The sequence below is a fragment of the Lates calcarifer genome, linkage group LG14 (genome assembly GCF_001640805.2).
Source record: "Lates calcarifer isolate ASB-BC8 linkage group LG14, TLL_Latcal_v3, whole genome shotgun sequence".
Classification (NCBI taxonomy): Eukaryota; Metazoa; Chordata; class Actinopteri; family Centropomidae; genus Lates; species Lates calcarifer.
In genome coordinates, this window is record NC_066846.1 from 12173056 (window position 1) to 12200967 (window position 27912).

At 42.7% G+C, this 27912-nt stretch overlaps 2 protein-coding genes and 2 non-coding genes across 5 annotated transcripts in view; 2 read left to right on the plus strand and 2 right to left on the minus strand.

The window, feature by feature from the left end:
- clcn5b (chloride channel, voltage-sensitive 5b) overlaps positions 1-5047 on the minus strand; it is a 28882-nt gene extending 23835 nt beyond the window's left edge. Inside the window, exons 1-2 of one of the 2 annotated variants that reach the window (XM_018703814.2) lie at positions 4734-5047; positions 3981-4130 (exon numbers count right to left, since the gene is read on the minus strand). In XM_018703814.2, the coding sequence (XP_018559330.1) occupies positions 3981-4119 (139 nt within the window). In that variant the 5' untranslated portion in view covers positions 4120-4130; positions 4734-5047. Of the gene's footprint in view, positions 1-3980; positions 4131-4228; positions 4684-4733 lie in introns of those variants that run through there. The other variant, XM_018703813.2, reaches the window with a different exon arrangement.
- Positions 5048-5975: 928 nt separating this feature from the next.
- On the plus strand, positions 5976-6057 carry trnas-gcu (transfer RNA serine (anticodon GCU)). Its single transcript has one exon. It is a non-coding gene; the product is annotated as a tRNA-Ser (tRNA).
- A 1661-nt stretch (positions 6058-7718) lies between these two features.
- trnas-gcu (transfer RNA serine (anticodon GCU)) lies at positions 7719-7800 on the plus strand. Its single transcript has one exon. It is a non-coding gene; the product is annotated as a tRNA-Ser (tRNA).
- Positions 7801-8543: 743 nt separating this feature from the next.
- Positions 8544-27912, minus strand: part of shroom4 (shroom family member 4) — a 63999-nt gene continuing 44630 nt past the window's right edge. Inside the window, 10 exon segments of the mRNA XM_018703792.2 lie at positions 8544-11455; positions 11457-11565; positions 11869-12011; positions 12485-12655; positions 13284-13385; positions 13479-13608; positions 14485-15150; positions 15287-16063; positions 17342-17403; positions 20282-23231. Of these exon segments, the coding sequence (XP_018559308.1) occupies positions 11393-11455; positions 11457-11565; positions 11869-12011; positions 12485-12655; positions 13284-13385; positions 13479-13608; positions 14485-15150; positions 15287-16063; positions 17342-17403; positions 20282-23231 (5173 nt within the window). The 3' untranslated portion in view covers positions 8544-11392.

Sequence of the window (27912 nt, forward strand, 5' to 3'; positions counted from 1 at the left end):
TGAGGTTAAATATTTTGCATTTTAACACCAATAAATTACAGCGCCACTTATGGTGCATCAGTTAGCAGCTGTAAATACAAAATACAAGTTTGTTCCTGTGTCTGCACGCGGTCTTAAGTCCAAGTAGGATGTGTTTCTTCTGTTATCGATGCTGTTATCACCTTGTTTCTGTGTTTTTGATCTTCAGGGAGCAAAGTCAGACGGCAGGGACGAGCAGCAACATGCTCACGTTCTTTAGAGAGCAGAAGGGTTCATGGGGAAAGGTGGTCTTTCTTTTGATAATATGAGGAACGAGAAAGAAAAAATATAGAATTTCTGTTCTTCTGATCACTAAACATTAGCTGGAGTGATTGAAAAACATGTCATACTCTGCATCAGGGATCCCTGTTGTGGAGCCCAAGCCAGTATATGGACTCTGCTCTCTAAACAGTGGGAGCTAATGAGTCCCTGAGCAACAGGTCACGCAAGGCAAAACGATTACAGCTGCACTAAGAATGGCTTTTAAGAAGACCTGTTTGGTAACGAGTTCACACTAATGTGCACACTAATGAGTGGTGAGGGAACGTAACAGCACTCAACTCGAGGGGGAAAAGAAAAGGAGGAAGTGAGAGCTGAAATACTAAAAACGCAGGAAATAAAGAGACGATATTAATCTAAACTGTCACAAAAGGCTTTCTACTGGTAAAGACAAAATCTGGGTTGTCTGCGTGAACCGGCGTCTGCCATCAGAGATAAAACCGCTGCAGAGTATTTCCTGCTGTCACTCCCAAACTTTAATGATCAACTCTGCACCATGGAGGGTGAAATTAAGCAGCTCTCCGCTCATTCCTCGCATCCCAAAACCTCCTGATTTCCCCAGAGCCTGACACACATATAATCAGACCGAGGCCGCGGAGTGAAAAAGCACTAGGGTCTGACGGAAACCTTACAACTCGGGTTCTGCTGATTCTCCACTTTCTGCTTGAATTGCAGCAGACTCTCTGGCTTATGATTTTCTTTCACAACCCACTGTGTAATTTTAAAAATACATGGCTGACGGTTTGAAAACAAGGCTGCGTTTCTTCACTCCTAAAAAAGCTGACACAGTGAAAACCTCATGATTCAGCCCACCAACACCAACACCATCAACACCACCAACACCACCAACACCACCAACACCAACAGCAGCAGCAGCAGCAGCAGCAGCTACATCCACTGAGAGAACATCTCATCTCCAGACTTCCTTCCTGTCGGCACAGTCTCAGCTTCACCTCATGTGGAGGAGGAGGTGGTGTAGGTGAAGTCACGGTGACATCAGTAGTAACCAGGCAGCTGATATCAGCCGGCTGACAATCCCTCTCTCTGGGAAATATGAGTCGCTGATTGGTTGTTTTGGTGCAGAGCTGGGTGGGACTTTGAGCCACATCAGCGACATCAGCAGAACCTGGGCGCTACATTTTCCTTTGCACTTCTGAATGTTTGTCAAATTATTGTTAATGTGCTGGAGAAAATCAGGAACAGTCTTGAAGTTCCATTAGCAAGGAGGAAGTACTTCTCTGTTTATTAAAAACTCTATTTTTATGCTGCTTTATTATTGCATTTAGCTCTAGTTTTAGTTCTTTCTTTCTGTGGCATAAAAAACTCTGTGGCATAACAAAATCTGAAGGTCAGTCTTCTCTATCTGCTCCTCTGTGATTCAAGCGTATCATCTCCTCGCAAACTGACGGTTGTATTTGACTCAAACCTGTCATTTAACAAGGATCCAAGGTGCTACAATCATGCTTCAGCTGAGAGGAGTTAAAATTACTGCCTGAGTCAAACTGTCGTCCTCCAGCTCGTCGAAAACGCTACCACTGCTCTGAGGCCTTTAACAAACTCATCTGCACTGGCTCCCTGTGAGTTCACTGCTCATATGTTTCATGGTCAGGTCTGTAGTTACGATGCTGATATGAGCCTGAGATCCTTGGGCAGGGGTGACGGGGCCTTTTTGGTCTGGGTGTCTCAGATTAGCAAACTCATCTAAATCACTCACAGACAACCTCTTCTTACATTCCTACCACATCTGTTCTCCTGTTTTAGTCTCATATCTCTGTGCTCCTAATTGTTTTACTGTTGTTTCACTGTTTAACATGTTGTAACTGTTTGAGTAAGTGCTCTGCAAATAGAGTTATTATTGGCTAACTGCTGCAAGAACACGCTCTTCTCCCATCCTGTTTCTAAGGAATCAGAGGGGAACTAAAGTAAGATGTCAACTCCTCCACAGAACAAACTGACAATACTACATCTGCAGGTATGAGGAGGTTAATGGGGTTGTTAATCAATATCAGTGACTCAGCAGCAGCTTCGCCAAGAGCTGCAGGCTTTGAAATAAAAGGCTGAAAACATCTTTTCTCAGGCCAAAAATGCAAATTAGCAGACAGTGTTTATCCTTCAAGTTTACACGGTGATGGATCTCTATCTTCACGAGATGCTTCTGTCGGATTTCTGCTCTAATGAGACAACTTCAGGCGATATCCAACCCCTCTCTTACTGCTGTGTCACTGACATTAGTGGTGACATCATTAGTAACCGGGGAGATGAGTGGAAGTGACCCGGCGACGACCACAAACACTGCAGATGCTGTAACTCACTGAAACAGGCTGTTTTTACGTTCTGATGTGACTTCAAACTGAAATACAGTAAATCAGGCTCTTACAGTTTGTTTCTGTGTTTGAGAGAGAGAGCATGAAGCAGCTGATTACTCAGATGTATGGCCATGACTTACTAAAAGCATGTGACTCATACTCACACTCAAACAGTGCTCTGCAACAACAGATACATCTTATCAGCAGACGACTGTGCCTCAGTGCTAACAAACACTGAGCTCCTCTCTTCCTGTCACACCTCAGTTTTTAGCATTAATGCTTTAAGAACACATAATTAGAGATGATAATAACACGAGGCTGACGACCCTGCAGCTATGCTACAACTGTGCCACGGCTCCATATCTGAAATGATCAATTTAGCCACACTAGCATTTACAGAACAGCTTTATTTTGCTGTTGTTGTTAGAAAACAGTAAACAGCAACTTTGTAGAACTGTGGTTACTCATTAACAAAAAGCTTAACAGAGGAAGGAAGGTTGAGTTCAGACAGAGCACGTTCAGGTTCAGAGCTAAGTTTATTGCTACCTTGATTTTAATTGACAGATTTTTTTATTACCAAAGATAAGAATTATAATGGGTAATTAAAGACAGATAATAAAGTGAGATATGATGTGGTCTAATGTTTATGATTACACCTGATCAAACTGCTGTGACTGTGTATCGACCCTTCCTTCCTTCACAGGACTCTAGTTCAAGTTATTGTTTACACATTCTTAAGAGGATATACTGCACAGACAAACCTGCCACCGCAGATCAACCGTTACACTACTAGAAGCTGGATTTTACTTCCTCTGAGAGGACATTTAATGAGATTTTCAGACAGAGGATAGCTGGGAACTGACAGGAAATGAGGGGATAGAAAGATAAGGTCTCACCAGGGGTGTTCTGATTAAACACTCAGAACAGTCACAACAGATTTGATCTGCTTTACATCTACTTAAAGTGATCTTTTATTTTTTAATTCTGGCATTTGAATGAACTGGAGCGGCGAGCGTAACTTTTTTTTTGCAAAAAGGTCAAATATTTAGAGTTTCTAGCTTCTCAAATGTGAGGATTTGTCTTTTGTCAACATGATAGTTAACTGAATATATTGGGATTTGAAGTGCCTGCTCAGCTTTTATTCTGGCATTTTAAAGACAAACTATTCAGCAGATTAACAATAATGTAAATAATTGTTAGCTGCAGCCTTCAAAATGAACACTTCAACATTTCTACAAGGTCTTAAATCACGTTTTATAGCGTTTTTGAGTTTTTCTGCATCTGCTCAGGCCAGCAGCTTCATGCCTCTGAATGAAGTAGAGATCATTATCCAGCTGTAAACAGAGCTCTGCTGTAAACGCTGTCTGTTAAAGTTACCTGTGCTGAGAGGAGGGACGTCGTCCGTGGAGGAGAAGTCCAGTGTGGCTCCCGCAATGTCCACCATCTCATCATCATCATCGTCACTGGGGTGATGAAGGCCGTCGAAGCTCCCGGTGCAGTATCCGGGGTTTTCCATTCCTCCAAATCCTGTTTACAGCACAACGAGAGGAGAGACGGCATCCGTTTATAAAAACCCGGTCACAACCCCTAAAGCTGCAGGAACCATTATCAGCTTTAGCGTTTACCTCTGTCACTGTGCCTCCGAAACCAGCTCACCCTGAACTGAAACATTGTCACCGACCAGTCTTCGCCTTATTTACCCTGCATTTAATAAAAAACTAAATCTAGGACGTGTTTAGCTTGAACAGCGGCAGGCTTGGACACCCCACATACAGCTGCTGGTCCTATCGCCCCGGTTCATCATGGACAGTAAAAATGACAACACATCTCCAGTTACAGGGTAGTTTTCGCAACCGTTTCCGCTCCTTCTTTTGCAGTTGTACTCTTCCTAAAACGCTGCGGTCGGAGCCGAAAAACAAAGCAGAACAAACGCGACGGCCGACGGAGCGGCAGCAGATAATTAGCCTAGCGTCAGCGTTTAGCCGTTAACCGACCGTTGAAGACCAAGACCTGTCAAACAAACGGGCAAAATACAACCAGAAAGCTAACTTATTTAACAGTTACCGCGCTCAAACCCGCTTCCAATTCATACACAAAGCTGGCAAGCGCTAACTTGAGGCCTTACTTTACCTGGCTGTGGGGAAGAAAGTAGCCGTGCAGCTCCGGGAAGAAGAAGTCTTGTGACTCGGATTTGCCCCGCCGCCGTCTCCTACCGTGGGCTGCTTATGTCAACAGTAGCCAAGGTAAACTTAACGGCTGCTCCGAGTGGGGGGAAAAAAAATCCTGCGTCACTCTCCGTCTCGATAAACGACGGCTTCAAAACACTTAAGAAAGCAGCAATGTGCAATTATCTTATCTTGGAGGTGCCAAATTGGAGCAAATTACAGTAAAAACTGCCCACAGTTATGCGTTGAATTTGCCACTTAAAGAGGTGGACGCCAAGCTAGCGTCAAGCTAAAATTAGCAACAACTTCCGGTTGCGACTTTAATAAAGCTACTGTACAAAATCACTGCCCTGACACATTTTACAATTTTAAAGTCAGTGTTTAATCACATCCTCATTCCAATCAAGTCACATTTGTATTTTATTACATAGTATACAGTTTATCGTTCCTCTTTTTTATTACGTATCAAATTGCGTTGTTTTAATTTGAAGGCCAAAGCGCGTAACTTCCGGTTTAACTGCTTTGTCTCCGCTGTCTTGACAGGAGCATCTGCGAGCCAGGAAAATAAATCGATTCAAGAGCTATCGCTTCTCCAACTGGGTCAGTGGAGCAGTTCGATTAATCGGTTATCAACATTTGTCTCTGTCCATAAACTACTATAATAACTTTTATTATGAAGATTATTTGATGTTAATACAACTGTTTTTTACTATATTATCATTCGTTTATACAGCAGTCTCCACAGGAGGAGCTGTAGTTGTAAACAAACATTAACAAAGACGTACAACTACATTAAAGTTTATATGTTTTATATACAGCTTATAAATGCTAAACAGAAGGACTTAAATGTGTTACCCATTTAATAATAAAGCAAATAAGGTAGAATATAAGCCCGATAGGATTTACTTTATCTGGAAGCCATGTGTTTTGATGGAATTCATGTCTTACAAATTCAAAATTATAGCAAAATCTCATCATTTAGAGTTTATAAGACAGACTTTTGACATATATCTCATCATTTTTTACTTAGAGTCTTATAATTTAGATTTTTTAGGTGTAAGTCAAATCAGAAAATACACATTTTGGCTCATTATCTTACAATTTAAACATGAAATACACAAATTTGTATCTTTCATAATTTAAAGACTTTTTTTAATGACTTCTCTTAATTTTGCTCTCAGGCTTTATAAATCTTTACTTAATATATGACGAGGTGGCCGAGTGGTTAAGGCGATGGACTGCTAATCCATTGTGCTCTGCACGCGTGGGTTCGAATCCCATCCTCGTCGAAAACTCTGCTTTAATACTATGAATATTATTTTAAAAAAGACTGATCAAACTGTATGAAACCTGCTCTGAAATAACTTCTGATTCTGACTCTATCCTTAAACCTGTGGTTCACATAAGGAAAAATTTGAATTAGTAGGGTTAAAAAAGTGCATCCTGATTTAAATAGCTCCATGTGCTTTTTCAGAGATTTCCTCTGTTATGTACAAACATTTGGAAACAAGATGAAGCTTTTTTATATCAAGAAAGAAGCTTTTAAAAAGATGCATCCTGAGGTTTAAATAATGAAAGAACTTTATGAATTTTATGTTTTCTTCTGTATTCAGAGCATCTGAAGAGCTGGACGGTGTTTTGATTACAGGTTTTAAAGGACATAAGGAAGCTTTATTGTGAATTGTTGCTACTCTCCTGTAGCAGCAAAACTTAAAAATACAAACCAACACAAGATAAAAACAACATGCAAACAAAGTATTAACAGCCTATAAAACAATCAATAACCAGGAGGTAGAATAGTGACGAAATTGTGACGATATTTTTTAGGTGTTTCTACTGAGAAGTTTTATTTACTTACATTTAAGTATCATGTTTATTTTTTGAATATCAACAGCGGAAAAGTTAAAATCTCTTTAATGCTGCAGGAACAGCTAAATGTCGCCACCTGGTGGTCACCTGTGGGAATGACTGAGGGCTGTAATCACCGTGGTTACAGTTGATCAGTGTGTACAGACAGAGCTCTGATTGATTACACTCTCTTACTTCATCATTTCTGCCTTGATATCTTGTTTCTTTCTGTTCACCTCCCTCTCATTCATCTTTTCCTCCTCCTCCACCTCCACCTCTCCGCTCTCTGCAGCCCAACATAAACACTCCTCCACCCTGCCTCCCATGGCGAACGGCTCTGTTTCTCTTCACTTCCTGTCTTTCCCTGATATAAACTCATTCATTCAAGTTCTTTTTTGGTGTTGAAGTGATATTAAAACTTTCTTTTGACTCATTTATTCTGTTATTTTCATGCTTCTTTTTTTTTTATTTCTCTTCCTGTGGGTCACTCTGTCCTCTGCTCACGCCCCCATGTTTTATCCTCCATCTTTCTTTCTTACTTTCCCATCACTCCTCTGTTCTTCAATCTGGGTCAGGGCAGAAGAATGCACTCCCTCACTTCCCCCTCCCAAAAAAATGCAGATTCTTCACTTTTACGACAGCTGTTTTCTTTATTATTTCCACAGACCAGCACCGACTCCACCTCCCCACCATACACCACCACCTAAATCACTGTTCTCTCCATCCAGTTTTACAGTTTTATTAATGGCTCCGGCTCTAGTCTCCATTAAAAGTACCACTCTGTTGACAGATTCACATATGTTATCATCTGAAATAACATCATACAGCCGCCTGTGGAGGAGTATTAAGTTATTTTGGACCTGGATCAGGCTTATCATGTTTTATATCATGAATATTTGGAGTTCCTCGGTTCTTCCCAGTCATGAATTAATCACATTTAGCTGGTGTCAGATGAGAAAATAGAATAAAACAGAAGAAAAAGGGAGTAAAACTGAAGAGCCAAGTCATAATAATCACAGTTTGACTTATAATTTAAAAAGAAAAAAGCTGTTTGACACAGACCTACGTGTCTGAAAGCTTTATGATAACTGCTGCAAAACAAGACGAGGTGGCCGAGTGGTTAAGGCGATGGACTGCTAATCCATTGTGCTCTGCACGCGTGGGTTCGAATCCCATCCTCGTCGGAAACTCTGCTTTAATATATTTATATACCTAAATAAAGTTGACTCCATCCTGCATGCTTGAAAGTGTGAGAAGCCACTGAGCAGTTTAGCTTCTTCTGTTGTTACTGTCGCCACTTTTTACATATGAAATGTCAGGTTTCTGTTTATCATCTGCAGGTACAGAACTTGTTTAGAGGGAACTGCATGAAGCCCGAGCTGCACTGGTAAAGTCAAGGAGGAAAATTGAGAAAATTGGGATTTAGATGCACACTTAATAAAGTTATTTTAATTTTCTTTTAACAGAAACAATGAGCATGTGTGGAGGGTTCACAAACTGTCAAGCAGCACTGTATATAAAGAGTCTCTTCTCGTCAGACTCCTGTTTATTTAACGTACGTCTCAGCTTCTTTTTTACTCGCGCTGGTGCCGACTTTTACGCAAACACTTCAAACGTTCTGCACCGCTGCTGTTTTATTTAGTTGATTTCTTAATCTCTGGTTTGAGGTTTTAAACGTCGCCCCCACACCACAGGAACAACATGTTTTAATGCTCCCTGCCTTTACAGAACCATTTTATTATTAATGACATGAACATTAACTTCCCTTAAACTAACTTCTGCAGAGCTGCTGAAAGACTCTCAGCACTCCTCTCATCATCTGTCAACCTCCATTTACCCCCTCTGCCATATTTACTCAACTGCCCCACCACATCCAAACAACAGCCCCCCGGACACCGAAGATAAATCACACCAGAGGACAAAAAGCTAGTTTAAAATACTATTATTATTATTTATGGTACTTTTTCCTCACGAGTGTTTTTGCAGTTACAAAACAAAACGCATTTTGAAAAAAAAAAAGTTTGTAATAAACCAAAATTACACAGGAAAACATCAACAACAGAGACAAACTCTCTTCCTGGTCCAACAAACAACTTCTTCTCTCTCGTCAAGTCAATAAAAGTTTCCAGTTGGTTTAGAAAATGGCCGTTATAATACAAGAATACACGTAATATGTACAGAACAAAACAAAAATTAACAAGTATACATGGATGTCTGGGTTGTTTGGTTTTAGAACAGCAGGAAATGAACAAAAACTGAGTGTAAAACCAACTTTTAATAAACAGAAGTTAAACCAGTGATGAAAAGGGAAGTGATAACGATAAGTGTCTGTGTTTTTACTTAACTTCAGTCTGTTCAACTTTCAACAGCCAAAATATACACATTTCCTCCTCCATCTTGTTGAGCTGCTGTGTTTTTTTGTGGTTAAAAAAAAAGAAGACGACCTGTCCGGGGTTTAGGATGTCGGTTAAAGCTCGGGAGACTTTGGCAAGATCACAAATCACGAGACATGGAGGAGCAGGAGGCAGATAGGAGTTATCTGACGGTGAATAATTAACCTGAATCTGCCTTTGAGTTTAAACTCTGTGTTTCAGGAAAGTCAACGATTCACAAGTCGGGGAAAAACAGATTGAGTTCTTTTTCGTTTCTGTCATTTTGAACTACAACAAAAACTATTTTGCTCAAGTTTTAAATTTAGAGTTTGTCACTTTGAAGTCAGCAGAAATTTAGCTTAGCTTAGCATAAAGACTGGAGACAGAGGGAAACTGCTAGCCTGGTTCTGTAGGGATTAAACAAGCGAGACAGAGATGCAACAATTATTAACCTAACCTTACTTAATTGCCAACTTTTTAAAAAATAATTGATTATTTTCAAGCAAAAATTTTACAGTTCTGTGTCCTCAACTGTGAGAATTTTCAACTTTTCTTTGTCTTACATTTTGGTAATTTGAATATTTCTCACCTTTAAACTGTTGGTCAAACAAAACAAGACCTTTTTAAGAAGATTTAACGATGTCACCTTGTGCTTTTTCACTGTTTTCTGATATTTTATAGACCAAACGACACATAGATTATACTGGGAAAATAATCAGGAGATTAACTGATACTGAAAATAATCATTACTCACAGCCCTGACAAGAAATATCACATTATCAGTGAGCTTTAGAGGAAGATAGGCAGATTTTGTTACTTTAAACAGAACCAGGCTAGCTGTTTCCCCCTGCTTCCAGTCTTTATGCTAAGCTAAGCTAACTAGCTGCTGGATTGTAGCTTCTTATCTAACTCTCAGGAAGAAAGCAAATGAGAATATTTTCCAATATTTTCTTTAACACCAGTCTCTAGTAATTAGTTAACTGGATTTGGGGCAAAAAAAATGGCAGCTAAAAAACGAACAAGCTCAACAACAAAAACCAGCTTCTCCTCAGGATTCATCCTAAATATACAGTAAACTTTCCTCGGTCTTTACGTTCATCTTTTACAACCAATTCCAGTCATTAAAAAAAAAAATCACTATATACACATCGTATACATTATAAACACAAGTGTCTTCTGTACATAACAATCATGACGTGACAAAATAATGAGTCGGCAGAGTGTCAAACTCCACACAGTAAAACATGTTACAGCCGTAGACGTTACAGTAATGAGGAGTACAAGGTGATATGATGATACTATGCTGGATAATACAGTATATGTGTTTGTGAACGCAGGTTTAGCTAACTTCCCAGTGGCAGTTAATAAGGCTGCAAACGTCACAACATTGACTTTAGTGTTGTTAACGGAAACACAGTTTCTTAGTGTGAAGCACCAACAAAAATTCTCCTTCGATTCTCTGAACCGGGAGATTTAAATACAAAAGAAAAAATAAAAATAATAATAAGCAGCGTCTCAGTGACACATTCATCAAGCGAAAATGTCTTTGGCAACGTCGTGCGATAACGTTTAGACTAAAGTCGGGTTTACAGTACGTGTTTCAGGCACAAAACGTGAAGCAAAGGGTGAAGTGTAGTGTCTTGTTATTTTGGTGGAAATTTGGGGGGAATCGTCTTCGTCAGCTGTTTTACTCACAAACAAGGATCTGAGAAATCCGATCGTCACCTTTTCCATCTGTCAACGTGCTCTCAGCTCCAAAATCACAGCTCTGGAGAGAAGTTGTTGATTTGTTTCTGTCGTATTCGAAGATTTGTCTGATTTCTGAAGCCTCGAGTTAATGAAGACAACATGTTTTGCTGAGAGTGAACTGCACACGCTTCTGTGGATCCAACTTTCTTCTTCTTCTTAGTGTTCTGTCCAGTCTTTCCTCTTTCTGAATTCTTGAATTTACGCCTCTTTAGGTGTCTTTTGAATCTCGGTTTGGTGCTGAAACTTCTGCATCTATCTCTGCTAATCCTCAAAGGAACAGTTTGCTACAGCTACAGCTAGGAGACGGTTAGCTTAGCTTAGCTTAGCCTAGCATAAAGACCCCAGGATGTCACTGCACCTGGACGATGAATATCCCGGCACATAAATGAGAAATAACATGTTGAACATTTTTGGACTGAGCCAGGCTAGCTGTTTCAATGCTTTCCGCTAAACTAAGCTAAGCTAAGCTAAGCTAATCAGCTGCTAGCTCTCAGTGAGAATGCAAATGTCAAACTGTTCCTTTAAGAAACTCACATCAAACTTTTTATTCTCGTTTTAATTTCAAACTGGACTCAGTTCAGTTTGGTTTCAAGGGACTACAGCCCCTCTCCTTCCTCTTCTTCTTCATTTCTTCATATATATGTTCTTCTTCTTTTCAGTAATGTCCATATCCCATCGACATTCCCATGCCCATTCCCATGCCCATTCCCAGTCCCAGCCAGCCCCAGACTCTCCCTCAGCCCCCTCAGCTGCTCCTCTCCCAGCCGGATCTTGTCCTCCAGCTGCCTCTGCTCCACCAGCAGAGCAGCCTTCATCTTCACAAAGTGACTACGCAGGAAAAAAAAACACAGATAAACATTAGAAAACGTGCATCTCATGGAAATGTGCACAGTATGGACGTGATCCAACAAGTTTACAGTGTCAGACGGGGATTAATCAGTTTGAATTTATGGTGATTTAAGTTAAATTTAATGTTTTATTGATATTATAGATATATAAATGTGTGCCCAGTCACTTTTTCCCTTTAATGTAATCACAAATTTTACATATCAGCCCCAAAAATGAGGATAAAATGCTGCTGTAGACAAACGTCCAACTGCAACGGACGATGAAGAAGTGTTTGTGTTGTACCTGTAGTCTCTGTGCTGTTCGGGGGACAGGCAGCGGGCCAGCACCCGGCTGACGGCCTGCTCTCTGCGGTCGACGTGGTCCTTCAGGTCCTGGGCCTCGGACAGCTGCCTCATGAGCTGACGCTTCTTCTCCAGCAGGGGGAGCTAGAGGGCAGAGAGAAAGGGAGGTGACACATGAGTTAATGTGTTATTTATTCTTTTATCCTTCTCAAAATAACTTCTCTCTTGACTCTCCCTCCACTTATTTATCCTTTTCTACCATTCCTAGCGAGTTAAGATGGCGTCGCCTGAATGAAGCAACTTTGATGCTCGGTTAGCAACATAAATATTTCAGTCTGAGCTGATTTGGCAGCTGCAGTCTGCCATACAGAGGTCATTTCAGAGCATAAATACATTAAAAAGCTGTTGCTACAAAATACAAACCAGAAATATTGAAAGAAATCTAAAGGTTTATCATTTTAAATACGTTTTTCCCCCAAAATAGACCAAAACAAACACTCCTCCTCTACAGTGTGATGCAAAAGAGTATACTACACTTGACTAATCACTCCTAAACCTCACACTCCCTCTATCCTCCTCCTCCTCCTCCTCCTCCTCCTCCTCCTCCTCCTCCTCACCCTCTCGTGGTGCTCCGTCTCGGGGTCCAGTGTATCCAGCGTGGTCTCCACCCTCAGCAGCCTCCCGGACAGAGACAGCAGGAGGCTGACCACCTTGTCCAGGTCGCCGATGAACATGCGGAACTTGTCCACCTCGTTGGGCTTACACACCGACACCACCATGTTCTCCACCTGAGGACGGGAGGTGAACGTTGATTTGACAGTTTGATTTGGTGCATTAGTAAAACTATGAGGCAGTAACACACACGACTTCACCTTGACGGCTCTGTCTCTGAAATAATCACTTTATCAATCAATTAAAGGATAAAGAGAAGATTAATTATGATGTGTGCTTAACTGCTGAAGTAGTTTTTAGACCAAAATGCTGAAAATCACTGCTACCAGCTTCTAAAATGTGAATATTAAATATTTTTAGAAATTGGGACGCCTCATTTGTCACTATTTTTTGACATTTTAGAGCTTAAATCAAGAAAATAATCAATTTCTGCTGCTTAAAATGTGAATATTTGCTGCTTTTCTTACATTTATATCACTGGAAAAACATCACATTTTCTACAGTTTTCTGATATTTTATAGATTAAACGATGAATTTTAAAAATAGTTAAGGTGTTTACCTATAATAAAAACACTTATAAACTATATAAATATAGTTATAATAGTTGCAGCCCTAAAACACACTGTATTTGAGCAGGTTTCACTTTCATCATCATCATTTTCGGAGGTCGCTGTAAAATGGCACAAGTGAAACCCAGTGAGTGACAAACAGATGAATGAATAAGTGGACGAGGCGTCTCCCCACCTCCTCTCCCAGCTGTGCGTTGGCTCGGATGTCGTCCTGCAGCCCCCTCTGAGCTTCTCTCAGCACTCCCAGCTTCTTGCGGAGGCTCTCCATCAGCTGTTTCTGTGCGACAAGAAGGGAGGATTGTTTAAACTCCAGGAAATGAAAATAACAGACGAACACCACTAGCAGCGAGACAGTAGCCGCCGGCGTTACCTTGTACGTCAGCTCGTCGTCCTCGTATCTGTCTCTGTTATCGGTGAAGTCCTTCATCTGCGACAGGAGCTGAGCCTTGGCCGCCGACGTGCTGTAATAGGACGAACAGCTGGAGCTCGCACCGGACCGCCTGACGGAGGGGGAGAGGAGGAGAGTTTATTTTATTTACGCAGAGATAAACACAGAGGCAAAGCGGTAAAACAGACACACGGTCGTAAAATACAGTGATCACAAAAGTACATAAATAAAGAGATGCGATCAATTATCGGGGGCGAGCGAGAGGAGAAGAAAAACAAGGGGGCATATGGAAAACATCTCGACCCCAAACAGGCAAATAAATAAGCAGGAGATAGCAGAGGAGATGATCAACAGAAAAACAAAAACAACAGTAAAATAACAAAGAATATAAAGTGGGTTATATTTCTTCTTTCTTAGTATAAACTGCAACTGAACTATACAATTACAACCGAATGGAGTGAGTAGCAGAGTATTTATGGTATTTTAGTGGATGGAGTTTGTATTGTGGGTTGTTTGTGGCCTTGTTAGGTTGAAAGTGTTTGGTTCGTTCAGTTTAACCTGCAGGAGGATTTCTGAAGCTGCTGTAACTAAATAAATTCATAAGTTCACAACGTCTCTACGTCTTTACAGAAATCTTTATTTATTGATTTCGTATGGTGTTGATTTGATTTAGCAAAACAAGATAAATCAGTTTAGTGTTTGACACTCTGGGTCTTTTCTCTTTTGTCCTTTGTGGCTACAACTACATGTCTGACACCTGTTTCTAGAAAAAACAAAACACACATTTGTGAGCTCAGCTGAAGGAGAGAAACGAGAGCTGGCTGCAGTGAGGTGCTCTGGAAAGGTTGTGGGAAAGAGGGACTGAGCTTAGTGACAGGAACAGTTAGGTCTTGTACAAATCAAATGGTGTGTGTAATTAATACACAACACACACACACACACAGTCACATTCCTGCACTCAGATTTAAGCCTCCTTCTCTCTTGTTACCTATCCAAGCTGTCGGTGTTGTGCTCCGTGGTCTGGTAGGCTCCTCTCCAGCTCTCCGTGCCCGACTCTCCTTCGCTGCCGTGTGGGAACAGCTCCTCCAGGCTCAGCCTCTCTCTGCTGCTCTCGCCGGTCTCCAGCTCCTCCTCCAGGGATCCGCTCTCCGCCCTCATCCTGCCCGGCGGCGACGCCTCGGAGTCCGGCAGCGTGTCGATGTCCGTCTCCAGGACCGTCACGGGCAGCGCGAAGCACGGGAGCTCGCTGGTGATCGGCTCGACCTCCGCCGGGAGCTCCTCCTCCTGGAAGTCGTCGATGTCGGTCTCCATGGGGACGTCCAGGTCGGCCTCCAGGCTGTGCGCCGGACTCGGGCTGAGGGTGGTCTCAGATTCAGTTCCCGGTTCTGGGATCTTCTGCTGCTCTTCAATCTGGTAGCCTCTGTTCATGCGCAGCTGCTGCTCGTAGTCTATAGCGAAGTAGGACTCGGGAGGTAAAACCCCACCAACGCCTCCGTTCTCCACATCAGGAGGAGGAAGCGCTGTTTCGCTGTGAACTCTGGGAGATGAGGACCTGTCCCACTCGGCTCCAGGTCTCACGTTGTGCTGCTGTTTGTGAGGTTTCACAGTGACTCTGTCCTGGTCTGGACCGTGGCTGACGTACATCTCAGACAAACTGCAGAGGCACAGACGATCAAAATGATCAGATTTTAAATAAGAAAACATTTAAGTACAGAAGTTACTGATGTAACCGGTGAAGTTATTAGTTACTGACGGACCAAAATAATTTAATGATTTCCCTCTCGTCTCACCTGCTCATGTTAGTGTCTGTTGGAGGTGGAGGTGGAGGTAGAGAGGAAACAACCTCCACCCTCTCCTGCTGTCCTCCGTACGAGCTCCTCAGGCTCCCCTCCCTCTCTCTCTGGGGCGGGGCCACTGGTCTGAAGGCCCGTCTGGAGAACATAGGACTGGGCGGAGCGACAGCAAAGGGCCGCTCCTGAAACTGAGCCGGGCTCTGATTGGACGGTGGGTGGGGGAAGGCGTGGTCCTGGGTTTGGGTTTGGTTGCAGCTGCAGCGAGGGCAGCCCTCCGTCACCTCCTGCCTCTCTGGAGGAAGACTGTAGGACCTCTGCCTGGACGTTTCTGTGTCGCTGAAGGAGGGAGCGGAGGAATAAGGAGCAGTGGATGAAGAAGAGGAGGAGAACAGGGTGTGGTGAGACGCACGCCTGCGGTGGAACTGCTCCCACTTTGGGGGCGGCGGCCTCGGGGGAGGCGGCGTCTTCCTCCTGTTTTGCCTGGCACTGCTCGCTGCTTCCCCCCGCCTCACGCCGCCCGCTCCTTCCTCCACCTCGCTCAGGGTCTGACTGGTCGCCACAGAGATCGACGGCGACCAGCGGTGGCTGCTGTCGAAGCGGAGGTCGTTTTCGGACATGGCTCGTCCTCGCAGCCCGAGAGGAGCAGGCGGGGGGGCGTATGCGTATCCGTTGCGGTCGCTGCTGCTGTCGAGTTGTCTGGGGCCCCATCGACTCTGGTGGTACTGGTTGAGGCTCTCTGGAGGTCTGGACTCCCGTCTCCAGCTCGGGTAGTCCCTGTAATGAAGAGAAAGTGGGGTGAAAGAAGAAAAATATTATATTGTTATTGAACAAATAGTAAAGGAGCATGACAGTGCCTGAAAACAGCATCACAGTGAGGTTGCCAGGTTTGGTATATTGTGCCTGTTCAGAGACCAAAACTGCCATTTGTGACTGACTCAGGCTGAATCTGGCAACCCAAGCCTAAAATGTAGCTGTTAGATTTCTGTTTGTGTACTGGGCTGAGAATAACTCTTATTTTTATTACTGAGTAATCGTTTTGATCGTAAAATGCCAAAAATTATAGGAGAAAAAGTTTCCACAAAACCTGTTCTTCAAATGTGAAAAAAATACTCAGATTAGAAAAGCTAATATTTGGGCTTTTTTGCTTGATAAATAACATAAACGAGTAATTGATTGTTTATTATTTATTATGTATTGACTAATCAATTGTCAGCTCTAAAAGAGATGGTGTGTAACTTAGACATTCAGTGTCTGATGTATTTTTGAGTCAGGTTGACTGATTCCTTTTAACACTCATCAGTAAAATCTGTATTACTGCACCTTTAAGTATAAATTACCAAGACTATAACAATGAAAAATACTAAGTTTTTAAAGCCACAGCTGCTGTGAGTGTTATATTGCTGCTATGCCCACTTAAAACCAATGAGAAGAGCTCAGAAAAAGAACACAAATACCCACAATTCTCATGGAAAGTAAACAAAACTATTTTAAATTTGGAGGATCACGGAAAAACACTAGGTTTTCAAGGCCTAGATGGTAAAAATGGAAGGTGAATTTCTTTTAGAAAGAGAGAGAAAGTGGTTAAATTGCATCCCAGAATCACTCAACTGTTTCTGTCTCAGGTTAAATATGAGTATGGAGGCCCCTTTACGAACCATGCATGTCCTGAACGTCCACCCTCCACCCTCCTCCCTCCTCCGCCCTCGTACATGCCAACATACAGGAATCACCATCCAACCACATATCATTATGGTCACATTTTAAGCATGGATGATTGCTCTGCACACTTAGAGCTCATTACAGTCAAATCACAGCCAGGCATGACTGAGTGGGATTTCCGCCCGCCCGGTGCACAATGGGCCGACCCCACCTAACGTCTCCGGAGACTCACTCAGAGACAATCAGACAGAGATGGAGCGAGCGTGCCTTGTCAGAAAGGCATGGAGTCGCAGATATGGAGGATAGTCAAAGTCAGAAAAAGAAATATTACCTGTTTATATGAACTCATGTGTCAGTGTTTGTGCTCTATGGTTGTTAAGGGAAGTGGCTCACCTCTCAGTCAGGCTGTACTTCCTGTTGAGCTTGGTCGTTTCCTGTTGCCGGGTGGGATACGTCTGTGGAAGAGATTTAAAGCCGGGTTAATAACGGCAAAGGAATGAAGGAAGGCTTCAATCTGGTGCAAAGTGTTGGTCAGCACACGATCCCTCTGAAGGGAAGTGGCTGTGTTTGAAGCAGAGGTGATAAGGCTGATGGGGTGGGGGTAATTTCTGCTGAATTTTTATTTCAAAAACTTTCCTTTATCTTAATTTTACACACATTATTTTAAACTTTGTTCTCTCTAAAACTGCTTTATGTACAGTGTGTCGCTCTGCGGCTGCGACTAAGGATTATTTCTTCTAGTTTAAGTTCTTTTAAACCGATTTAGTTTTATTTTAAACATCTCAAACCTCAAAGAAAACACTAAAACCAGCAGCAATGATTCCAGAGCAGCATATATACTGCAGCATATACTTTTTTATAAAAGTATTAAAGAGATTTACTCATTATAGCTGCAGTACAGGATGTGTCTGTACACTGCGTTGGCTTATTACCCCCACTGGAGGAATGCTGAATGAACTCATTGCCCCCTCATCACTGCTGCAGTAGAAACACACACTCTCAAACCTGAACCTTGAGTTGGTATTTTCATTGGAAAAGTGGGATGAATTTAACATATTTGGCCATCAACTATTGTAAACTGTGCATAACTGGTAACAACTGATAACCCTGTGATAATAAACTATTACTCATAAGTACCTGGACGGTCCCTGTTGGGCTTTAAAGGAGCATTAAGTGATTTATTTCTTCTTCTTCTTTCTTCTACTAGAGCAAATGTTGGACTACTTTTTGGCCGAGAGCAGTGGTTTTCTTTACTCTGAAGTTGTCAATGTGCCCAACCAACGCTGTAGATTTTCTATTTTTCGCTGTTTTATGTCATTGGAACATAAATATTTTTGAGATTTGGAGTGTTGATCGCACAAAACAAGACATTTGAAGACGTCACTTTTCTCTCTGGTAGACTGTGATGGACATTCTCTGATGGTTTATATGCTTCTGTTGCTTTTTTTTTTGAGTAAAAAGGATGAAGCTATACCAGTTAGTTGTTGAATGGCTGTTCTCTCTTGAAAAACAGCTGAAAATGTGACCTAAATCATGAACAGACAACAGAAAAGTGAGGTCTAAATGTCTCCCTTTTACAATTCTTATCCATGCAGTTATACATTACATTTTTCAGGATTAAATGCTCCCATAAAACATACAGAGTAGAGTCTGGTTCAGCATTTCTTGTCCAAAAAAACGACCAAAATCTTAGAATAACTCTTTAACCAACAAGTTTTCCAGCTGACAAAACATTCACCATGAATTCAGTGTAATTGTGAATGTGTTTCATTTTAATATAATGAGCATTGTGCACGAAAATGTTTCTGCACTGACCTTTTTAAAATTAATGTCTTTTGGGAGAAGAGCAAATTGTATCAAAGTGTAGATTTAATGTTCATGTAATGAGGTGGGATGTAAAAAATAATCTAATGTGGGGGTTTAATTTTGCCAAAAACAATTCAACTGAACTATTTCCAAACATTTCTGCCGCTGGGTTTCTCAGCTGAGTGAATAAAAATAATAATAATAACAGCAGCCAGTTACATTTCTGTATTTTTAAAGTCTGTTTCCTTCTTTTTTCCAAAACACGCACATCTAAATGAATGAACCTGAATTCCCCATTTTGTTCAAAATGGGATCATGTGTGTGTGTCTGTGTTTACACTTTGAAATGTGTGTGTTTTCATGCATGTGTGTAGACGTCTTATCACAGCCTTGTAGTTCGTCCAGCACATCTGTTATTGTTAAAAATGTTGGACGTTGTCGGCGGCAGATATGAAACAAAGAATTCCACGCATGGGGTTATCGCTGTGGCATCTAACTAATAACCTTTGATTTGAAACGAAGCCCAATGTGGAGGAAGCTGGGGTTCAAGGTTACCCCCCCGACCCCCCGAGGATTCAGCTGAGCGAGAACCACACGAAAACAACAACACAGTGTCGGCTTGAACCAAGTATCTGCTGAACTGAAGATGCGTTTAGTCCAAAACAAATGTCATCTTGGCTTTGCTCAGCATTAAATGATAAGGTTGCTAATAGGCTGAAGTTCACGGGAGATTCACAAGTTCAGACGAGGGGCTGCACCCCCTGCCAAGTAACTCGAATCAATTTGTGGTAAAGATGTAACCCAACGCTGCTATTATCGCTTACACAAGTGTCCGCCGCTGTTGCCCAATCTCCCTCAGTTCCGTGAACTGTTTCAATGATCCGCTGGATTTTCAATGAGAATTTCAGACTCTGACCGCACGCAGGACGCGAGGTTCAACTTCAAACCAACCGTTCAACCGCAGAGTACTTGGACAGAGTGGCCACTTAGCTCCAACGTCCAAGTGCGGCCACTCGATCCCCCTTTTCTGGTGCTGGTTTAAAGCACCAAGATAGTTTTCAGTCTCCAGTGGTCGTTTCAGCTCGGTCCAAAACCACAGTCTGATTTTACTGAGCTGCAAAGTTTATCTTTCACTCTGAAAGGCGTTACTTAGTTTCCGTGCTGCTGGGACAGGGGCTGTTATTTAGCTTAGCATCACTGCTGCTGGACATCGGCTCTGAGGCCAACAGGCTTGTAAACATGCTTGTTAATGGATCCAGTTAAAACCCAAGACATGTTGATGTGGACAGATGCCTTGAAAAAAATCATGTCACTTTTTTAAGGTCTTCTGAATTTTACTTGAATACAGAAAGGAAGTTATCAGTAATGTTGATTACTGAGGCTCTACCGGAGAGCTAACCTGGCTAACCCCTGACTCCTTTATGAACATTGTAAATACAGTGTGTTTTTCACCATTAATGAAAAAGATGTATGCATGTGTTTGTGGATATGTTTTGATGTGGTGATGCATTTAGAGCAGCACTCTTACCTCTGTAGGTGTGTAGCTTCTTGCTGTGTATCCCTGGTACAGAGGTTGCTGGTTTTCCAGGTGCTGGGACATGACTGGATAAAAAGCTGAGCGTGGGACTTGATTCTGGGAGAACGCCTGAGGCTTGGCCTGGAAGCTGTGGAAGTTGTCCTTGTGCTGGAAGTCCTGATGATTTTCTTTGATGCCGGAATTGCCATAAAACTCCTGATGTGATGTGAGATGGGCAGCTTCTTCCCTTTCCTTTAGTCTTTCTCTCTCAAGCTCTTTCTCTCTTTCTTTTTTCAGTCGTTCCTTCTCTCTGGCCCTCTCCATCTCTTTTTCTCTCTCCAGCTCGAGCTCCCTCTCTCTTTCCCTTTCCCACTGTCGCACCCTCTCCTCTCGTTCCCTCTCTCGCTGAATCTCCCTCAGCCTCGCCCTCTCCATCTCTAATTCCCGCTCTTGTCTTTCCTTCTCCAGCTGCCGCTCCCTTTCTCTCAACCTCTCTTCCCGTTCTCGTTCCCTTGCCCTCTCCTCCCTCTCCCTCGCTTGTTCCCTCTCCTTCTCTTTCTGCCTCTCCCTGCTGGTACTCACAGACTGCCTTCTGGCCTCCATAGTGTCTGAGAGCAGGGAACTTTCCTGCTGAAGTCCCCCCTGATAGGAGTATCTCCTTTGGGTGGGCTGCAGACTGGGCTCCCCTCCCTGGTGCTCAGGATAGTTGGGGGGTTTCTTCTGCCTGCGACTCGACAAACTCGAAACATTTGATCCAGACAAGCCTTTGCTTGTCTCCTCGAAAAACTTCATTCTATCCGCAAACGGAAGGATATCAGACTCCTCCATCCGAGAACATGACGAGGAGCGACCATAGGAGGAGGTGGAGGAGGTGAAAGCGCAAACCCCATGCTGTGACCCTGTTACCCCTAATACCCTCTCACCCAAGACTCTACACCGTCGGTCTGGTTCTGGTTCTGGTTGGAGTTTGTGTTCGGGTGTCCAACGCCAGCGGCGGGCTTTGCCGGCAGGGGCTGGCTCTTCCACGACTCGGATGCCGACACCAAAACTGGGCACCCCTGGATCCAGAATCTGGACAGACCTGGACATGTTGTTGCTTTGAGTGTAGGTTGTTGACTGAGGCTGAGTTTGCAAGACATCAATGATTGATTCACTTGAGGATTTCTCGACTGGTGAGACTGCGACATCTTGGGGACCTACAGGTGGGGCAAATGCAACTTTGGTGCTTCTTTCCTGGGCAGGCACATCTGGGTCTGCCTCCTCTTCATGGAGGTCTGAACCCTCCTCCTCCTGGACAGTCTCCCCACTACAGAGCAACCCCCCTGGGCCACGGCTCCTCTGAAGCTGGGCCTTTTTCCTCTGGATCTCATTCCGGAGGTTGGTAGCAAATCGCTCGCTGCGGCGACGGTTCCGTCGATGGTTCCTCGACGAGTTTGATTTCTTCGTAGCTGCCTCTCCTTCTACATCCACCTCTTTTTTCCCTCCACTTCTTCCTTTGTCCACTGCTCTCTGCTCCTCCAGTAAGGTATCCATACTGGCAGCAGCACTAATGGGCTCAAAATCAGTCTCCAGTAACTGGTCGGAGCTCAACCTTCCCTGGGTTGACAATCCACTGGGGTCCCCTGGTACGCTCACAGAGCGGCCCCAAGGGTGATGATGCTGAACTGGGGAAAGGGACCCGCCATTTACACCCATCTCCTCCAGCCTCTCACTTGAATGGCCATCATCACCATCCCCATCCAAGAACACAGATCCTGGGGTTGAACATCGGCTGCCTCCCCACTTGTTGGATGGGGCATGGAGATGGTTCTGAGAGGCTTCTTGGTCTTCCTTCGAGGGCTGGAGTGAGGAATGGGACCACTGGCTGCTACAAGAGGACAAGGAGGGATCAGAAGGGTTTGATGGATTGTACGGCTCTAGTGAAGAGCTATCACTGTCGAACTGCAGTAGCTGAAGTTGTGTAGCGAGGAGCTTCTCGGGAGCACTGTGCCGGTGCAGATTGGTAGAGGAGTGCTTGGTCTGCGAGTGTGTGATATGAGACTGCCCTTGAACCTCCATAGAGGATTCTGAAGCTAAGGTGCCAGAAGGAGAGGAGGTGATTGGGACTAGGGAGGGTGTCACTTGGTCAGAAAGGTGATCTGAGTTGGTCTCTAGATTGAAGTCTTTATGAGCACTCGTGTCACATCTGATATGTCTAATGTCTTTAGTTTGTCTTTGGATATAATGCGAGTCTGTGGTATCCTCGTTGAAATTCACAGTTTTGTCACTTTCCTCTGGTGCAGAGAAGCCATTGTGAATTCCTGATTCAACGTTCAAAGAGGACTTGTTTTCATCATAGTACGAAGGAACACTGGAAATTTCAATAGGTGCAGAAGCACAACGTTTGTTGGCGACATTAGGGCGACTCCGTGTTGCCCTAAAACTGTCCTTCCTGGTTGGAGGCTGAGGAGGGTTCATCTTTCTCTCTGAACCTCCTTCTCCATTTCTTATAATCTCAAAGTCTCCTCCCCTCCGTTCCTCCTCATAACAGCAGGACGAAGGCCTCTCTTTCACCTCGACAGGCCTCGGTCTCGGCCTGGTCAGCGACCTGGATTTGAGTGCAATCAGCTGTGCCTCATCCGGGGCCTCGCCGGATGAACTCCCCAGGGTCGAGGTATTGCCGCCAGGGTAGCCTCGACAAGCCGGCCCCAGGCTCTGGAGGAGATTATCCATGGAGCAGGCTTCACCGGGCCTCAGCGGCACGGTCGCGTAGTCAGATGTGTTCGAGCTGGCGGAGAAGGAGCTGTAGGCAGAGTCTCTCTTGTTGTTGAAGAGGGTGGGGTCCACGGGTGAGTTATGGGAGTCGGAGTATGGCTGTGTGGTGGGCGTCGGCGTGTCCAAGCTCTCCATGGAGCCCAGGGAACTGCTTCGGTCGGTGGAGGAGTAAGGTCTGGACAGCTGACCCCACTGCATGGACAAGTCACTGCAGAGAGATGGAGACACACAAGATCAACTTAAGTGTTTCAAAAACAAGCATCAGCTGTCCCTCTGGGATGTTTAGCAGTTCTTCAGACAAACTGACGTCACCTCATTCCCTGGGAATTTAGAATGGGCATTAGTCATTATAAATGGGAAACATCTTATTGTCTATTAAATACTGAAAAATCAAAGCTATCCTAACAAGAAAGTATGCTGTTTTATCAAAGTCAGAGTAACTTTAAATGCCTTTAAGAGAAATTCATGTGGTTTCTCTCTAAGGAGTATTATCTTACTCCTTGATTGACAAAATGGTTAACGCATTTATAAACTACACACAATAAGTCATCTTTAATTTCCAAGTGGCAGGCTGCGATTTTCCCCCGAGACACATAAGGCGAATCCTTCTGGAATATGACGTTTGAACTGCACCGCTGGGGAATCTGTTTTCTATCAATCCTGAGCCGAAGATCCACGGCAGCCCCATGTGTTTTTAAAGACCCTCGGAGGAAGCCTCTTTAGGCGGAGAGGGATTTCCTCCTCATCAACTCCCACTGCCCGGAGTCAGAATCTGTAAGTCATCCCATGATTCCTCTCATCCTCTATTTTTTTTCTCCTTCCCTCTTTCATTCCTTTCTTCCTCTTGTGGATTCTTCCTGTCCCAGCTCCTTTACATCAAATGTAGATCTATTAAAAAAATGCAACCTACACATTTAAAGTGACTGACAGCCGAATTCTTCCTCGTTTACCTGGAAAGGTCAGTTGAGCTTTGTATTGATTACATGACAGGATGTTTACAGAAGAGCCGACTCATGTTTTTACTCACAACTAACAAGAAATAGAAAAATACAGCAATTCCTAAGTAAATTTAAGTCTGTTTAATCTATATAGCCAATACTCATAAATCACAAATTTACTTTAGAGGGCTTTACGATCTACACAACATACTGTATGTCAACCTTTGACCCCGATGCAGATAAGGAAAAACTCCCCAAAAAAACGTTTTAACAGGGAAAACAGGAGGGTTGTCTCTTCTAGGACGGACAGACGTAATAAATGTCGCATATATCAAATGTTGTGGTTGCTCAACAGGCTGAACCGCACGCCAACGCTAACCACAATGTCCTACTTTTGAATCAGACCTGTGACCTCTGCTGAACATCATCATCCGTCTTGTCTTCCTCTTTCTGTTCCCTTCTATTTCCACCTTTCTAATAATAAAATACCAGAAAGAAGAAGGATTTTAAAAAAGAATTTCCCAACAATCCTAACTTCTTTGAGAAAACCATGTAACAAAATGACAAGGAGTTCTTTTCAGCTAAACAGATAAACACATTTTACACATATTGGCTATCAATGTTAGCTCCAGGGGGGTAGAGGCACCCAGTGTTCTAGTCCCTGGTTTGAATCCAGCTCGTAAAGGGCTCAACAAAAATCTGCAGACATTTTTATTGCGGTTTTTCTTTTTTCTTGCAAAGAAGAGAGTGGTCACTCACCCTTTGTGTTTCTTTGCTGTCTTATTCAAACAATAGGGAAAGTTGCCAAGGAGACAGAAGGAGGGTGGTTACAGACGAGAAGGGCTTTGATCCCAAAACCAGTATGGGGAAACAACTGGCAGACCAGATCTCCAGGCTATTTCTGTGGTATTTATGGTTTACAATCCATGCAAAAATCTGAAAACTGATGGGTTTTCTTCTCTTTGTCAAGTATTCTGCCACTGCAAACTCCTATCAAAACATGATGGAGTGCTCATGAAGGCAAATGTTTTGGTGGTCTGCTGAATTTGTGTCTGTCATTTGTCTTTTCATACCCTTATTATTAGTCTATAAAAATAAAATCCATTAAATTCTTAAAGGAGCATGCCATGGTTTTGCAATTTTTGCAATGCTCCTGTTTTAGAAATGTATCTGCTTAACAGCCATTGGTTTATATTAGTTTCTATACAATAAGAGAATCTATTAGCTGACTTTTGTCATAATTGTAAAGAGGTAACGAAGAGCAGACTTTTCTAAATTTAAATCAACCTGCACTTTAACTGCACAATCAAACAACTTTAATGCAGAAATAAATACACAATAGATGTTCATTTTTTAGGTTAGATTACCAACCAACTGTCCCCAGATGACCCAGGAACACTGCATGTCTGGTGGTTTATCTAATGTGATTAATTAGAACTTGTTAGGGAAACTGCACCTACAAAGTAAATTATAAATTACAGTGGGTCCTTCATTATTAGCTAATCTTGTCGTCCTATATTGTAGAGGAGCCCTGTGTCAAAATATAGTTTTAAAACCTTTACATTGTCCATGACATGGTGAATATTCCTAAATACTGTGGGCTTTGTTTACTGAATTGACCAAAAACTACTTGTTGCACAGAAGACCCAGAGCCAGATACTCCTGTTCTAAGTCCTGGTACAAATGAAAATTTTTCCTGGTCCTACCTCATAGTAAATTGAATATTTGTGGGTTTTGGATTGTTCTTTGGACAAAACAAGACATTTAATGACCTCACCTGGTGTTGTCAACCATTTAAACCAGCATTTTTCACTGTTTTCTGATGTTTTACGGACTAAAATCAAGAAAATAATATGAAAATTATTAGTTGCAGCCCTACCCTGGATCATATGGAAACAGAAAACTGTAGCAGTTTCAAGAGCCAAGTGGTTTTCATACTGTGCGGAAATGACTGGAGATCAGCAAATGGTAGGAAAAACCCCATTCAAATATCACTGTAACTGTACAGCAGGTCTTGAAAAACAGACACCACTCTTCTAAAAACAAAGGAGGATTATAATCTGACTAGTGGGAAGAAGAGAAAAAAAAATGTTTCATTATCTGCATGGGAAAATTGTCTTTGAAGGAAGTGAGCCATGAATGAGAAAGCAGAGGCTGCTGTACAGATTTGACCTGGGTGACGGAGACAGGAAATGAGATGGGAGCTGGACAGGAAATGACAGTCACTCCTGACCAATCAAACGGCAATGTGGAACATGTGAGTGTGAGGGTTGACGAGGATAAACCAGCACGCACCGCACACGTACACAAACACACACACAACGGGGGCATGTGATTGGATTAATCCTCAGTGTGTAAATTAATACAGACACACATGCACAACGTTCCTGGTGTTTACACAAAAACACACACTTGCTTGGTGTTGAAATTAACACACACGCAGATGCAGACTGTACAAAATGTCCCTCACACAAACACAGTTTATTGAATGTCTTCCTCTCTTTGTCCACAAGTTCTGGGAGTCACATGCCATTGTCCAGAGTTATGCCGGGAGCTGCCTCCTCGTCAGTTGATGTGTGTGTTTGTGTGTGTGTGATGAGATCAGTCAGGAGAAACTGTGGGAATAAGAGACCTGCACACACACACACTGCTATCTAATCCATGTGGGACTATTAAATCTAATAGTGGTACATTATATCACTGATTCTTATCAAAAAGAGAACAGTACCATGAGGCTGACAAACAAAGGGGATGGCAGCTATTTTTATTGTGAGTCAATATACAGACTCTGGAAACTTCCTCTTTTCTTTTAAAGGATTACAGTTTAGCTTTGTGAGATCATACTGTGTAATACAAAGACTACTGTACCTACAATACTTCTCTGACTGCACAATCCAGGCTTTGTCCCCAGTCGTGTTACAGTTAATATAAAAACGGAATTAAAATAGATTAGGTTATCAATTGATCGGCCACAAGCATAATGAAAATGTAATTTCTCAGGTAAAAATGCCAAATACTACCAAGATCCAGCTTCTTGATTGTGATAATTTTGTGTTTTTCTTGGCCTCACTTCATTGTTAAATGAATATTTTTGGGTTTTGGTCTGTTGGTTGGAAAAAGGAAATAATCTAAAGACGTCATCTTGGGCTTTAGGAAATTGTGGTGCACATTTTTTTCTATGTTCCCACGTTCTATAGACCAAACGGTTAGATAGCTCTAAACATATCGCAGTCCATTAGTATATGATTCAACAGAGCACCATATGGTTTCTTTTGAGACAACGGTGACCAAGAAGTTGAATAAATATGCACAGTGCAGTACATTCATTGGTTTTGTGCTCTAGCCTCATTTAGTCTGGTATGACCAGTAGCTCGTGGTGGGGAATATTAGAAAACTTAATAAAGATATTGCTAGTTTATTAGCATTTTTCAGCCAGTTTACAGACTCTTTCTCTTTTCTCCTCTTGTGCTACTGATCCATTGTGTTGCAGAACTTATTATTAGTCTCACTTAAAACAAAAAGGGCAGAAACTTCCCTGAATCATTTGTCGAAGTCACTTCATTCAAAGGTTGAGCAGTAAAATGTCAACTGGTCTAGTGGACTACTTAAACCAAATCTGGTGTTCTGGGGCCTACATATGTAGGCTATAGCTCTGTCAAACTGATGTGTACTTCTCTTAAAATGTAACTACACATTGGGATACCACATGGGAATCACTAATCAACTATTTAGACCTTTTAGATGCAGCGGTTTTAAGGCTTTAATGGATCCACAAACACCCTGATCTGAGCCTGAAAGGCCAATAAACTGATCACAGGAAATCAATAATTAGCTCAGACAGCTACATTACACTTCTCCGGTGATGGCAGTGATCACCACTCCTGTCAGTTTGGTTGTTTAAACCTCAGAGAAGGTCGAATCAAACAGACTAACTTCAAAAACATCCACCTG